Source organism: Leptidea sinapis, chromosome 42, assembly GCF_905404315.1.
Source record: "Leptidea sinapis chromosome 42, ilLepSina1.1, whole genome shotgun sequence".
Taxonomy (NCBI): domain Eukaryota; kingdom Metazoa; phylum Arthropoda; class Insecta; order Lepidoptera; family Pieridae; genus Leptidea; species Leptidea sinapis.
In genome coordinates this window covers 5,485,611-5,502,809 of record NC_066306.1, presented here as the reverse complement: position 1 = coordinate 5,502,809, position 17,199 = coordinate 5,485,611, and the positions used below count along the sequence as shown (strand labels likewise).

The window sequence follows — 17,199 nt, the reverse complement described above, 5'->3', positions numbered from 1 at the left end:
AATATGAGTAAGAGTCCGAAAACTAATTTCTGGTGTACAGATATAAAATTTTGAAGCGGAAATATTTTCTGAGACATAGCTGGAAGGACAGATGCCCCTTGGGGCGGTAAAGTCCTAGAATGGCGACCACGTACCGGTTGCCGTAGTATTTGTAGGCCTCCCACAAGATGGACCGACGATCTGGTCTTGATCACCAGAATACCTTGGATGAGGGCAGCGCAGGACCGATCGTTATGGCGACTTTGCGGGAGGATTTTTTGCTGCAGTGGATGTCTTGCGGCTGAAATGAAGATTTGGTCTGATCTTGTACAGATGATAGACAAAAATAGATTGACAGCATCAATCTAAAGAGTGAATATAATATAAGCATTTGTTGGAACGGACAGTTGATCTAAATCATTGTCATGACATGACTGAATGACATGTCAAGTCATGACTGTACCAATGCACCTGGTAAGGGGCTGTGGCGTGTGCTAAAACATTGATTATTCGTTACTACTATTATCATCTTCTTAAAACTAAAAATTTAAAATATTATGTATTTTTGTAGTTCAATGTAGTTGAAAATTATTCTCTACATTTAAGTTTGCTTTTCTATAAAAACGTGTTTTTAGTTGTTTTTAACTATTATTAATACTATGGAAATATTAATAATTATCATTGTAATTTATCACGTTTCAAACAAAATGTTTTGTTACATACTCTGTGTTTATAGTATTAATGAATATTTAAATAAACCTCATGTGAAAACAACACACCCATTGAATACGTACAGAACTCTATATAACTTGGAATACAAGTCAATAAAATCAAGAACACAATTCACACAGACAAACTAGCCAGAAGAATTAACATGAACTAGAAAAGTATTGGAGTTAAAAAAATCTATACTTTTTAAAATATGAATATTTAAATAAGTGTTAAGTTATTGCATGCTTTTAATTTAAGCTGGATAGAGGACAAATTGTAATATTTAAGATCTGGACATACCCTATTCCAAACATTTCATTTCATTTCATTTCATTTCATTTCATTTCATTTCATTTCATTTCATTTCATTTCATTTCATTTCATTTCATTTCATTTCATTTCATTTCATTTCATTTCATTTCATTTCACTTCACTTCACTTCACTTCACTTCACTTCACTTCACTTCACTTCACTTCACTTCACTTCACTTCACTTCACTTCACTTCACTTCACTTCACTTCACTTCACTTCACTTCACTTCACTTCACTTCACTTCACTTCACTTCACTTCACTTCACTTCACTTCACTTCACTTCACTTCACTTCACTTCACTTCACTTCACTTCACTTCACTTCACTTCACTTCACTTCACTTCACTTCACTTCACTTCACTTCACTTCACTTCACTTCACTTCACTTCACTTCACTTCACTTCACTTCACTTCACTTCACTTCACTTCACTTCACTTCACTTCACTTCACTTCACTTCACTTCACTTCACTTCACTTCACTTCACTTCACTTCACTTCACTTCACTTCACTTCACTTCACTTCACTTCACTTCACTTCACTTCACTTCACTTCACTTCACTTCACTTCACTTCACTTCACTTCACTTCACTTCACTTCACTTCACTTCACTTCACTTCACTTCACTTCACTTCACTTCACTTCACTTCACTTCACTTCACTTCACTTCACTTCACTTCACTTCACTTCACTTCACTTCACTTCACTTCACTTCACTTCACTTCACTTCACTTCACTTCACTTCACTTCACTTCACTTCACTTCACTTCACTTCACTTCACTTCACTTCACTTCACTTCACTTCACTTCACTTCACTTCACTTCACTTCACTTCACTTCACTTCACTTCACTTCACTTCACTTCACTTCACTTCACTTCACTTCACTTCACTTCACTTCACTTCACTTCACTTCACTTCACTTCACTTCACTTCACTTCACTTCACTTCACTTCACTTCACTTCACTTCACTTCACTTCACTTCACTTCACTTCACTTCACTTCACTTCACTTCACTTCACTTCACTTCACTTCACTTCACTTCACTTCACTTCACTTCACTTCACTTCACTTCACTTCACTTCACTTCACTTCACTTCACTTCACTTCACTTCACTTCACTTCACTTCACTTCACTTCACTTCACTTCACTTCACTTCACTTCACTTCACTTCACTTCACTTCACTTCACTTCACTTCACTTCACTTCACTTCACTTCACTTCACTTCACTTCACTTCACTTCACTTCACTTCACTTCACTTCACTTCACTTCACTTCACTTCACTTCACTTCACTTCACTTCACTTCACTTCACTTCACTTCACTTCACTTCACTTCACTTCACTTCACTTCACTTCACTTCACTTCACTTCACTTCACTTCACTTCACTTCACTTCACTTCACTTCACTTCACTTCACTTCACTTCACTTCACTTCACTTCACTTCACTTCACTTCACTTCACTTCACTTCACTTCACTTCACTTCACTTCACTTCACTTCACTTCACTTCACTTCACTTCACTTCACTTCACTTCACTTCACTTCACTTCATTTCATTTCATTTCATTTCATTTCATTTCATTTCATTTCATTTCATTTCATTTCATTTCATTTCATTTTATTTCATTTCATTCATTTCATTTCATTTCTATATAAATTTATACTGTTATCGTTAAAAGTGACCAGGAGATTATTCCGTATCTCTTACATATATTAAAAAACTTTAAACTGATGTCGAAAGTACGTTACCTAATCAGTAAAAAGACTTCAACAACTTTTTAAAAATCAAAAGAGAAGTATCAAAAACTTGATTTATGGCACTCCCATACATTTAGTATGAGATTTGTAGAAAAGTCATTGGATCGCACAAAAAGAACGTAAATTTGTATTATACAAAATTTAACTAACTAATCTTACACATTTTGTAAGTTTGAACAATAAAACCACCAAAATATTATAAATATACTAGCTGACCCAGCAAACGTTGTATTGCCAAATAAAGTAATAAAAAAAATGTAACATATAAAATTTTTGCGGCATAAAAAATAGATGACGACCGATTCTCAGACCTACCAAATATATCGTACATAAAATATATCGTACTACAATAATAATTATATTCGGTTGCCTTCTTGCAACTCTATTGCTGATCTGTGGATGGAACAGAATAATATAAAAATTGCGATACAAAAATAGGTGTTGATCGTAGACGGGTGAAAATTTTAAGTTGTATGTATTTTTAATGCTGAACCATAATAAAATTAAATAAAAAATTTTGTCAATAAAATAAAAAAAATGTTAAGGTTCACCCTTATCACTTAGAGGTAGTAAAAATAAATAGTAGCCAATTCTCAGACCTACTGAAAATGCATAATATAAAAATCAGTAAAGCCGTTTCGGAGGAGTAAGGAGAATTTTATATATAAGATTTACCAGCAATAATTTTCTTGCTAATTATATTTTGGCAATGAAAAAGTCAACACATTCAGAGGACATTAATTAAGACCGGCTTTCAAGTTGATCCCTCACATAGAGCCCACGTGTACTGCAGGTGACACGGTAAATACCTACTCCGAGTGCCGACGAAATTGCTTTGTTCAAACTCACTGAAAGAGCTTTCTGCTGCATTACTTACTAAGTGCTCTGGGGTTATGATTCACAATAATATTATATTATAATAGTACCTTTTATAATATAGATGTCCATTTATAATTTATATTCATTTTGTTATGTTATTAACGTTTAATGTTTTTAACCCTCACTTCTGGGATTAATTACACAAATAAAAATAAAAACAAAATCTTATGAACGATGCGGGACTCGAACTCGCGACCGCGTTCCGTGCGAGCGTACTTTCCAACTGAGGCAACCGTTCGACTGACGGATCGTTTATAAAATCTTGTATGCTTTGTTCAACTCTCAGTCGCGGGTTCGAGTCCCGCATCGTTCATAAAATTTTGTTTTTAGTTTAATTTTGATGATAAATTTGAAGATTATATAGTACCAGCGAGTAAGTAGTGATTTGGTATTGTTTCAAACGGTGGACGTAATATAACCTGTAAATATGGTGAATTTCAAATTATTTTACTGCAGAAACTCTACGCAACCTGCAACTATATCAATAATAAAAAACAAAAAAAAAACAACCTACTTCAAAGAAACTATTCCAAAACAATAGAATATTTATTATGCACTAAAATGTAAAAATATAATTGCGTATTTTGATACAATCTAATTAATTAAATTAATTAATGCAACTCTAGTTACAATTATTGTTATTTTTGGAGTCGGTGTTCCCACCCTCGCTTCTCGCCTTGTCACGTCGCGCGTGCGACAAAAGCACATCTCACCTAAAACTATGTATGCAGTTACAAATTTACCGTGTGTGACACTAACTCCAAAGATAGTTTTTAGTGAATCTGAAGTACACAAAAAATTTATCTGAATATGCGAAGACCTACTTAATTTTGAAAAACAACAATGAACGTAAGCGCAATGCAATGTCTTACTGTATGTCGTTAAGGAGTACCATTGATCATCATATTTGATAACGACAGTGACGTTATGGTAGGTGACTCAAATATATATAAAATGAAATAGCATATAAAAGATTCGGCTGAGTATCGTTAATTAGTTTCTAAGAATTGAGGAGTTTCGTTAATTTGTCATGACAACCCCATAGTCAGAACCTCACCACACTACATCCTTTCCAATAAAAAATCAAAATTACACATACTTAAGGCAAATTTATGACTTTTATAGTTTTTTCATGGATGCGATCGTCAGAACTGGAGCAACAGATTGCAAAAGGACCTCACGGGAAGCACGCAATCTTTCAAATAAAAAAGAATCAACTAAATCCGTTCACCCAGAAGTTCTAAGCTAACAAACATAATAAAATTACGATCGAATTGAGAACCTTCTCCTTTTTTGAAGTCGGTTAAAAATATTATATTTCCTTAGTAAAGCTTCTATCTAATCAAACTGCTATTTCATGGCGATCTTTTTTTTATGATTTAATAAAATAATATCTTTTTTTTTAATTTATTTCATGACCATGGATGCTAGGCCTTTGTCGTAATGATATTCATATATAATTATTTGTATCGCTCTTAATTTGCTTTTTGTACAAACAATTGCTGTACAAATCCCTCAATATCCGGAACGTTGCAACCAACAGTCGTCCGGTAAGGAATTAGTACTTGTAATATTTCTGCTCGGCTTTTGAAGCCAGTAATATAAAATCAACACTAGTATTCAAAGTGAAGACATAACTGTGTTAAATAACGGTTCCAAATATTGACAGTTCGTTTGACTGACGTAATCAAGCGTGGAACAGTAATCAAGTTTGAGAATCCAAGCGAAGTCGAGAACAGTTTACCTGAACGCTGAATATTCTAATTTTATTCCGTTTACGTAGTATTCGACATCATTTTTATCTCCCCTCCTGTCTTCATTTATATAAGGCATACCGATCCGCATTCCTACATTTGTTTGTTTCTCACAAAAATTTTTTTCTCTTAAGCGGATTCCTTTAAAGCTTTTATAAAAGTCAAGGAAATGAGTTCGTGGCTGAATCTTGATGCTTCATGTAATCTCACATTGAATACAAAATTTGTTTTTCTTTTACGGCCCTCGACGGCTTTCTAAGTACTTATGTGTGATAACAATTTGCATACTCTGTGTATTGGTGTTTTATAATTTAATGATTATAAGTATACATATAAAGTGTATGTATAGTTTTAGATTTGAACATAGACAATCCGAACAAATTATTGCTTTTAAACAAATTAAAAACAGCCAGTTGTCATCCCCCTCTGAGCTTAACTAATATTATAATTATTTTTTCACACATTACTGCCAATATCTTGAACGGAAAAAAATTTAGGAAGTTCATAATATCAGTATTAGGAATATACGTCCTAACGTTTGCTGAGAACTTTCGTTTTTGCTGCCTCGTTTGTTATTCTAGTTATTAAATAATCCTTCCAGTTTTAAGGCATTAATATCTCTTTCGTTATTGTTTTTTAACATTTGTATTTTTATTTCATTCTTTTCTTTATATAATGTTAATTGTTCATATCTATTGTACTTGTAAAAAATTTGGTGGCAGTTTTCGCAAATAAAGATTATAATTATTATTAAGTAAGTCCTAATATTAAACCTGATGAAACTCAATTTCAAATAGATAACATTTGAAACGACGCACCTCATGGTACCTAACAAAAAGCGCTCGTATAACTCGTTCTTGTGGGCAGAGTCGATTATTTACCATTAGGAGAGTCGGAGGCTCACTTGTCCTAATCATAGCTCCAGAAAAAGACATCAGTTTTAACATTTTTCTCAATCAGAGTAACTATACTATTGCGAAACCGTGAAACGTGAGCATTAGGCCATATCAAACGGTTTGTAGGTTATACCTACGTTAAAATATTACTGGATATCGACTATTGTTAATATATTTTATTTGACTATTTCACCAGTGGGAGCCTCCTTTGCACAGGATGCCGGCTAGTTTATGGGTTCCATAACGGTGCATATATCTTACAGGAATCAGTAATGTGTAAGCATTACTGTGTTTCGGTCTGAAGGGTGCCGTAGCTAGTGAAATTACTGGGCAAATGAGACATAACATCTTATGTCTCAAGGTGACAAGCGCAATTGTGCCGCTCAGAATTTTTGGGTTTTTCAAGAATCCTGAGCGGCACTGCTTTGTAATGGGCAAAGCGTCTCAATTACCATCAGCTCAAGGTCCTGCTCGTCTCGTCCCTATATTTCATAAAAAAAAGAAAAAATTACTTATATAAATTCCACAAAAGTATTAATAGTAATACAATTTATTTTGATATTATACCTGACAGCTAAGAAACAGTGAGTAATTGCATTACTAGTAAAAATATACTTATGATAATTGTTGTGTACGTGAGCAACTAATAAATAGAATAAAATAATGTTGCAGTAACAAATTTATAAAAGAAATAGCACAATATTTGAAAGAGCTTTTTCCACCAACTGTGGTATTCCACCTGAAAACCTCGCTCGGAATATTAAGTAGACGATAAAGATCGACAATTTCCAAAGCCATCGAACACAGTGCGGTTGTAAAACGGATATTCGCAATGTAGTTTAGTCGGTCCTTATAATTTGAGTCACGGTTTCTTCGCGCCAGGTTGAATATTGGAAATCTTATCGGAAACAAGCTATCTAGAATGTTTAATTTTATACACACCGATTCAGTTTTAGGATCGGATGTCTTTAATAAAAAATATAAGGAATTCAAGAGAAAAATATTACATATTTCTTTTTAAAAACTGTGTTTAATCTAAACAATTATTGCAATTAAAATTTTAAGCTTTTCTATAATCCTTACTTATATGATAATAAATTAGTTAAGCTTGTAATTAATAACAATTTCCTTTGGGAGGGTGTCCAGTAAATTCTGGCTATTTTCGTATGGAGACTTTAATGATTGTTTCGGATTGATATATTAGTATTTCGGTTGATGTCCTTTTAATCGCGTTTTCTTATTAAGTATTCATATAATGTCAACCTTTTTTAGATTTATTTCTAAATACAAGGATAACGTCATAGTCCGTTTGCCGATACAATTTTTCTCAATGCAGAGTTCAGGTCTGATTTTTACCTAAACCTAATTTAAAATGTAACTATAATTATGTAATAGGGCTACTGGAAGCCCAAGCGCTGGCAGCTATTTCGGTCAATGGATGAGCCTAGCTATCCAACGCGGAATTGCCTCCAGTATTCTCGGTACACTTCCCCCTAACAATAGTCTTAGTTTAGTGTAATAAAAAAATATAGTTATAATTTATTTTTTGTTTGAATGAATTTATATGTTTCCAATTATTCAAACGTAACTTAAAATGCTTACACATTTATTTTAGCAGTTTTTTTTCGTTAACAGTTAAATTTATTCTTATACCTCATCAAACTATATGTTTTACATTTTTTTATTTAAAGCAGTCATAGATAAGAGAATCTTCATGGATACTGTCTTACCAAATTAATAGTGAACGGACTAGCTAGTATAAAGAATATTATTGACAAACTTTTTTGCTTGACAAAAATATGGCAATATAAGTAAATTATTTTCTTAATTTAACATAATATTTAATAACATAATTACAAACATTTTGGGTTCAATCACTATTCAATGTTCTTATTATTCTGTTCAAATTCTTTAGAGGCCTGCGAAAAGACATTTTGCCGCTGGGGTGCAGAATGTGTTTCATTGGGAGACGGGCGCGCCCACTGCGCTTGTCCTACCAGCTGTTCGCCCATCCCGACACCTGTGTGTTCAACATCTGGTCGGACGTACCGTAACCACTGCTACTTGAGGAAAGAGGCCTGCGAAAGAAGATTAAATCTTCGCGTGAAGCACGAAGGCGAATGCGGTAAGTCTGGTATGAAAACGTTCATCAGTTTTTTATGAGACGATTCTATAGTCCGACAACTTCGTGCGCGACCGTCCTACGGTAGTAGGGAAGGGGTAACAAGATGTCAGCGGGTAGTGGGTTGACGCTTTGTCGAATTTGTCGGTCTATAACTAATTTTGCAACATTTATTAACTTCATATTTAATTATTGTGACGACTCATATAGCCCAGTGGTTAGGGAGCCTGACTACTAAGCTAGAGGTCCCGGCTTCGAATCTCGGTAGGTGCAATAATTTATATGATGAATATAAATGTTTGTTTCCGAGACATGGATATTTATATGTATTTATGTATGTTTAAGTAAGTATAATGTATTAGATATATCGTTGTCTTGTACTCATAGTACAGGCTATGCCTAGTTTGTTGCGTAAAAGTGTGCCAATATTGTTATTATTATTTAAAACGGCTTTACTCACGTTTCATCGGTATTGGTACCGACTAGTTTCAAACCGTGAAATTTCAGTGCGAAACCTGACGTTACCGCGAGCTCACTACACTTATCCTGAAAGAAGTCCGAACGGTTCAAAACTTACCGGTACCAACCCCAATGACTCGTGAATAAAGCCATATTAAATTTAAAAATTGGCAGTTGTAAAGGCCGATAGAAGTGAAAACTTAGAACTTATAATGTAGTATTAAAATTTAAAATATCACAATTTTTAAAAACAAATTATTAATTTCAATTTATTTTTTAAAACATATGTTCAAAAATATAATAATCAAACAAAAACACTATTTCAATAATTTTCAATAAATCCATTCAATTTCACTTATAAGATATACACAGTACTAATGTTGCACAATACGTCAGCTGTATAGCTACAGATATACTGCTTTAAGCATTTCCGTGACGAGAACTCACGAGATTTTACCCATCGAAAAAGGGTCTATCTATATATATTTATGGTTATATATATTTTTTAATTATTAATTTATCGTGTGTGCCAGTCATGAGTATGTCAGTGACGGGAACCCATAAGATTTTCCCCTACCAAAAAGTACCCAATGCAGCTAAAGAAGTTTTCACGTCAGTAAGTAATATCTCACGAAAGTGTTAATAATAAAATTAAAATACATTTTAACATCAATATTTATAATTTATTTGCTAAGACTATTATACTTTATTTTTAATTTCTTCGTAGATGAGGCATAAAGTACTTTCAAATACTTGAAAGAATGTGCGATTTCTAAACTAGAATGTATCAAGGCCTATTACACCCTCGTTAGTAGTTCTCTCCCATTAGTGATCAAAGTAGGAGTAACAAAATTTGGATGAATTTTAACATTAAATTATTTTTATAATTCTTTAGAACCAGGAGATCCCTGCACTGCGATTAGCTGTCAAGTGGGTGCTCGGTGTATTGTGACATACGGCCAGGCAGAATGTCGGTGTCCCCGACAGTGTCAGAGAAGGAAACTAGTGTGCGGCACAGACGGAAAGGAATACCCCTCGGCGTGTCATCTCGATAAGCACGCATGCGAAAACCAGCTCAATATAACCGTGAAATATCACGGGAAATGCGGTAAGGAAATTGGTCCCTCTTTACGCATATTTCATGTCAATAATGTATTTCTATTCGAATTTCTGATTTCCAATAAATTATATCGAATATTAGTTTATATTAACTGTTATTTTTAAATCAAAAAACGCACTCATTCAATAATAGTAATAATAACGTTAGTATATTATGGTGTTTTTCGATAATTTTTAAGATTGATACTGACTGTTCTTATAATACTAATGTTGCTCTATATGTATCAAACTTAGATATATATAGGGCTAGATAGACTCTGACAGCTGTGATAACGTCAAAAAAAATAGCAGCCAACTGTTAGCCTCTACTTTCAGCACCACATGCACACTGAAACAAAATGACATACATATCGCGAGTGTAAGATCTAGTTTATTATGCACACTAAAGATATTTACCTGGCCTGTTGTCATGAGCTGTCTAACAGCTCTCAGAGGCGCTATTTAGACGTATAACTATATATGGTAACTAATATATATATTATCTAATCATAAGATAAATAATAGCTTTAAGGGTACATGTACACAATTTTATAATAAAGGCCCAGCCACTGTTCAGGTATTATCTATAAATAAATTTAAATGTTATATTAAAAAATGGCTCTGTCGTAAATCGGACACCTACCGATAATCCTGAGACTAGATTATGATTATTTTATAGCTATAGCAATGACAGTACAATATTGTATATTTCATTAAAAAGAGCGCAAAAAAAATAATGCTGGGAGAGTTTCTCGAGCTGCTTCTTCTCTCTCAGAGCGCCATTTGCTTCCGTAGCCATGGTAGCAGTATATTACAAATGACATCAAAAAAGAATTGTAAATCAATCAAATTTTGAGAAAATAAATGCCTTTCATGCCTTTAAGGTATAAAATACAATGCCTAGTTATAACAGAGTGATATGTAGTTAAGTAAATTATTTTTGATGCACTAGAGCAATAAAATGTTGCCATTAAAATGCAAATTATGAAAAGTTATACCACCTACCAACTACAATACAGTGCGCATAGGAATCTTGATTAAAACTCAATTTTCTGAAAGAAACTGTATAATGGTTGTTTTCGTAATGTAATAAAAAATATTATTATATTATTAAGATTTAAGCCCAGTCAATTCACTAGCTACGGCGCGGCACCGATACACAATAATTCTTGCATAATACTGCTTCACGACCAAAAACACGTGGCTCTGGTTTTTTTAGGACACTAAGGGACGAGACGAGCATGAGGTTCTGCTGATGGTAACTGATACGCCTTTCCCAGTAATATAATAAAAGTATGTCTCATTTTCCCAGTAATTTCACTAGCTACGGCGCCTTTCAGACCGAAACAAGTTTAAATCAAGTTTAATTGTTTTTATTTGTTGTTAGTTTAAATTTTAGATCCGAGTTTACCTATATTTGTGCTTTCTGCTCATAGAGAATTAATAGTTTGTACACCTTCGTGTGATAGGACTGTGCGTTAGTAGCGCTCTCTGGATTTCTACGGAAGACCAGCGTTGTGGATTCTTTCGAAACCACAACTATGCTGAGTTGGGGGTCCATTGGCGTCATTAGATCATAATTAGATTAGTATAACTTTAAGAACTATTATCAGAATGTATAATGACGTCAATAAACATTTTTCTATCATCTTTCTTTCTTTCAATCAAATTACTGCTTCACGGCTTCACTCCACTTCAAATAGGCGGCGTTGTGGTACCCATAATCTAGCCGGCATCCTGTGTAAAGGAGCCTTCGACTTGTACCACCTATCTGGCATCTTGTGGAGAAGAGCCTATTTTTATGCTATATTAAATTAGCTAAGTTTATGCAGCTTCTTCAAATTTGCGGTTTCAACTAAGATTTTGCTACAAAAAGAGCTGCAAACTTGTTAACACCAATTATTGTTAATTGAGTACCTATTTTAGTAAATGCAACAAGGCTTCACCGTAGATGCATAAGTTATTTGCTATATTTGGCCAGCTCTAATACATTAATTAATTATTCAAACCAGTTCTATTTCTATTCATCCCTAATTCTATTGAATTATCCTCGCTTAATTTGGAGAGGTTGTTATTTTCATGGGCTTAGAAGTTTTAGAATAGTCTGAATACGTACTTAATTTGATATCATTTTCACTATTACGAGTCTGTATCATGAAACAGTTAATGTAGATAGCAGCGTACTAATACATATTGTACGAGTACAATCAATGGCTTCATTATAGTGGTACATTGAATTAAAAATAAATATTTTTAATAAGTTTCTGTACCATGTCGGCACATGCTCAAGGACAGTTGTTCACACTTTCATCGCGTCTCTAATATTTATTTATTTTATACATTCGATTTTACACTGACCTAATGCGCTAGTGTAGTTATCCATAAAAATAATTACATTATGTCAAATTAATAGGTACAATTTAAAAGATTAGTCATGTATATTATAGGTACTAGTCACACAAAAATATTAACAATAAAAAGTTATTAGTCACACAATGTCAAAAGCCAAAACCAGTTGAAATATAATAGAACTAACTAAATTGTAATAAACATATGATAAAAAAAAATTAAGTCAATATTTTGTCTTAATATTTAAAGAATTTCTAAAATACAAGATTACTATATACGAGTATAATACAAATGCAACATCAAGCTCATCTTGAAAAGTGGTTACAGAAATTGGACTATACCTCCACTGAAAACCTTCTACACTGAGAGTATAATACACTCACATACCATTCAAACACACACACACATTACATTATATTTCCACGGACTAGTAAAAAAGAAGGACTCCGCGCCGTGACATTAGCAAGTGAAGCACCTTTATGCTAGTGTGTGTGCAGTTACGGGGGATACCAGTTACACAATTTTTTCTCCCTTAAATAATCATGTATCCACAAATACTTTCACATAGTATTGTTTTTACACTTTTTCACATTGCACGACGGCAATCTTAAAATATTTTATTGCGACGCAAACTTTTCTGTCACAGACGATGGCAAATCTCATAATGGCGGCCGATCGGCTTGTATTAGTGTAAGTGTGTGCGTGGGGCTATGTATTTACACGTTTACCGGCTTGTTTTGGTGCTACACTGTGACATGGAGACCTTTTTTACTCGTCCGTGCAAATTGCTAGTAATTTACAAGTTTCAAGTAATCAATTGTTATTTTTAATGTTTCTCTAGCTACTAGTACAGATTGATAATATTTTAGATAATAATTGAGATCCTTATATCTAGGGGTGAGGTCCTGGTGATCTGTAATACAGGGTCCATCTACTTCAGACACCAGCTCCTCACAAAATGCCAGCTGTTACAAATTTAACACAACTGATATTTATTATGATTTATTACTATCTGCTATATTCAGTCACATAATCATATTAATATATACTCATACATGTTTTATGTAGACAGAGTTTCAAACGTGAATATTCCAGGACCCTTAGCTGCGACCTTAATAATTGTAAGTTTATGTTAAATATCAAGGAAGGATATTCTAGCAAACCCATTTCACAAAACTGTCTCGAAACATCCGATTCGTACTAAATTTGTAGGAATTCTGGTGCCCGCACATTCCGACATCCTTTGTGAGATTTGATATTTACTTTACTAGCCCGCTTTTGTACTCAAATTACATTATTCGTCTTGGACTTGTGACAACATTTTATCCGAATTCTAAATCACCAGACCATACTTTTTGGAATATAGCTATGATTAGTTTTATAATTATTATAAAAAATGTTTCGTGTAAGTGAAAAAAAATATTCTCTATATAAAATAGAATAAAATTGAAAACAAAATTTATGAACAATGCGGGACTGAAACCCGCGTTCCCTGCGAGCGCTTTAACCAATTGAGCCAACCGTTCGAGGGACGAATCGTTTATAAAATCTTGTATGTTCAACTCTCAGGTTGTGACTTCATCTACAGGATCTACTTTACAGTTGCTAACCTGCTCAACCCCAATATTAGCATATTCGGAAATTGACTAGAGATGTCGCTCTTGCAAATCTAAACAAATTAGTGTCATTAATCCCTGAAGTGAGGGTTATCACTTTAAAAACATAACACATTGTTTATGTAAAATCGTTTCAAATCATATATATCCCTCAGATCCCTGCTCGGAGCACGAATGCCCTGATGGTGGAATATGCCAGCTTAATGAAGTACGAGCTCCTGTGTGCCGCTGTGGACCTCCATGTGAGCTGATGGTGCGATCTGGATCAGCTGTCTGTGGATCTGACTATAAGGACTACATAAGTGAATGCGCTTTACGATTAGAGTCGTGCCGGACGAGGCAACAGCTTTCCATTGCATATAGGGGAGAGTGTTCTTCAGGTAACATAATATACCACATTTGTACGTGGCGGACGAGAATCGAACCGGGGGCTCCATGGTGAGAGTCAACGATTCTACTTCTTGCGCCACTGACACTTATTAAAAGCAGCGTTTGTTTGTTTGACTATATATTATAATATAAATTTTGCAAAATTAACCAATATCCAAATTTTGTTTTGACATCATCATCGTCATCATCAGCCGGAAGACATCCACTGCTGGACAAAGGAGTCCCCCAAAGATTTCCTCGGTCCTGCGCTGCCCTCATCCAACATATTCCGGCGATCTTTACCAGATCGTAGATCCATCTTGTGGGGGCCCTACGAACACTACATCTTACGGTACGTGGTCGCCATTCAAGGACTTTACTGCCCCAATGGCCATCTGTCTGTCAAGCTACGTGCCCTGCCCACTGCCACTTCAGTTTAGCAATAATTTGGGCTAATTCAGTGACTTTGGTTCTCCTACGGATCTCCTCATTTCTGATTCGATCTCGCAGGGAAACTCCAAGCACCGCACTCGCACCTCTGAGTGACCATGAGCTTTCTCATCAGGCCCATAGTTAGCGACCACGGCTGCGTAGAGGCGTACAGTCTATTGGTTTTGACAGACGCCTAAGAATTTATTATCTATCTATATCTACCTTTACCTATGTATTAACTAATCACGATACATCTGGAAACATAAGGCGCAGAGACTTAAGGCAACACTAAATGCCGGCGACCCTGGGCGATAAGAGTTCACGGCTCCTATGTAACAACACCAATATTTTCAAAATTCTTGCGTCGAAAATTTAACATTTTAACAGGCGCAAACAGTTTAATTGCTTACAATCCTCATTATTGATTACTAATCTTTATAAATGTACCAACACAAAAAAGTAAAAGCTATAAGAACAACTTTTATGAGAGCAGTATACCAAACAAATGCATCATGCCGAGGTAAAACTTGTTATTTTTTTTTTTTTGGAATAGGAGTACAAACGAGCGTACGGGTCACCTGGTGTTAAGTGATCACCGCCGCCCACACTCTCCTGCAACACCAGAGGAATCACGAGAGCGTTGCCGGCCTTTAAGGAAGGTGTACGCGCTTTTCTTGAAGGTACCCATGTCGTATCGTCCCGGAAACACCGCACAAGGAAGCTCATTTCACAGCTTCGTGGTACGAGGAAGAAAGCTCCTTGAAAACCGCACTGTGGAGGACCGCCACACATCCAGATGGTGGGGATGATATCGTAACTTGTGGCGTGTCGTGCGAAGGTGTAATTCGGCGGCAGGAATCAGGTTGAACAGCTCTTCGGAACACTCCCCGTGATAAATGCGGTAGAAGACACACAATGAAGCGACGTCTCTACGCAACGCCAAGTGATCCAGCCGTTCACAGAGTACTGGGTCCCCGACAATTCGAGCTGCTCTGCGTTGCACGTGGTCAAATGGATCGAGCTGATACTGGGGTGCGCCAGACCAGAGATGACAGCAATACTCCATGTGAGGCCGGACCTGCGCTTTGTAGAGCGCTAGAATGTGGGCCGGCTTGAAGTATTGCCGTGCTCTATTTATGACGCCCAGTTTCTTGAAGCCAGTTTGGCTTTGCCCTCCAGATGGCCACGGAACTGGCAATGGCAGTATTCCGATACTAGGCGAGGCTTTAAGGGAAGTGTTCTCGAAGAGCGGTGATACGGCAAATGGGGTTTTTTTAGTGGTAAACGCGCAAACTTGAGTCTTCATTCAAGTCTTCAAAATTGGACATGGTTCAACTTACCCCATTCCGCGACCTTCTCGAGAGAGGACTCGATAGAAGACACAAGTTTCTCACGGCACTGGTCGACGTTTTCCCGAGAGAGACCTGCATGGGCCGTGTATACGGCATCACCAGTGCTGTCGTCTGCATAGCAATGCATGTTGGCGGTGTCCAACATATCATTGATATGCAGATGAAACAGCGTGGGAGATAGCACACAGCCTTGGGGCACTCCAGCGTTCACGGGCTTGGGATTCGAGCAATAACCGTCGATTACGACCTGTATGCTGCGCCCAGTGAGGAAGCTGGAGGTCCACTTGCATAAGCTCTCGGGAAGCCCAAATGATGGAAGTTTTGCGAGGAGCGCCTTGTGCCATACACGATCAAAGGCCTTCCCCCTTGCTTTCAATAGCCGCCGCCCATCTATGTGTTAGTTATACCAGAAGATCGCCAGTCGACCGACAATGGCGAAAGCCGTACTGCCGGTCGTTGATCAACTGGTAACCCTCAAGGTATACCAAGAGCTGGCGGTTAATTATGCTCTCCATGATTTTGGAGAGTAGGGAGGTAATAGCAATAGGCCTGTAGTTTTCCGGATCCGAACTGTCTCCTTTTTTTGGGATCGGATGGACAAGGGCTGACTTCCATGAATCAGGGACTACGCCTTTTGAATAAGAGTGCCGGAATAAACGCGTTAGCACCGGCGTCAACTCAGGGGCTCATGTTCTAAGCACGAATGGAGAAATGCCATCCGGCCCGCTCGACTTCCTGACGTCCAACGAAAACAGAGCTCGCCTAACAGTTTTCTGTCGGAACTGTACTTCAGGCATGGAGCTCTGACACCACGGGATGGTCGGCGGTGTTTTTCCGTTGTCTTCAAGAGTCGAGTTTGAGGCAAAAAGAGTGCACAGGAGATCGGCTTTCTCTTTTGCCGTATGGGCCAGGGTGTCATTCCTCATGTGCAACGGCGGCATGGACCGCTGGTTGATGTTACCAAGAGCAGCTTTCGACAACGACCAGAACTTGCGTGTTCCGGTCGGGTAACTGGAAAGCTGCTCGCCAATTTTGACGACGTGCTTCGATTTCGCACGGGCGATTTGCCGCTTAAAAAATCTGGAGGCACGGTTATATTCCCTCTTAA

The 17,199-nt window shown here is 36.4% G+C and overlaps 1 protein-coding gene across 1 annotated transcript in view; it reads left to right on the top strand.

The window, feature by feature from the left end:
* Positions 1-17,199, top strand: part of LOC126976736 (agrin-like) — a 100,143-nt gene that overhangs the window by 22,981 nt on the left and 59,963 nt on the right. The window contains exons 4-6 of the mRNA XM_050825288.1: positions 8,210-8,428; positions 9,771-9,983; positions 14,094-14,318. Coding sequence (XP_050681245.1) covers positions 8,210-8,428; positions 9,771-9,983; positions 14,094-14,318 — 657 coding nt within the window. The remainder of the gene's footprint in view (positions 1-8,209; positions 8,429-9,770; positions 9,984-14,093; positions 14,319-17,199) is intronic.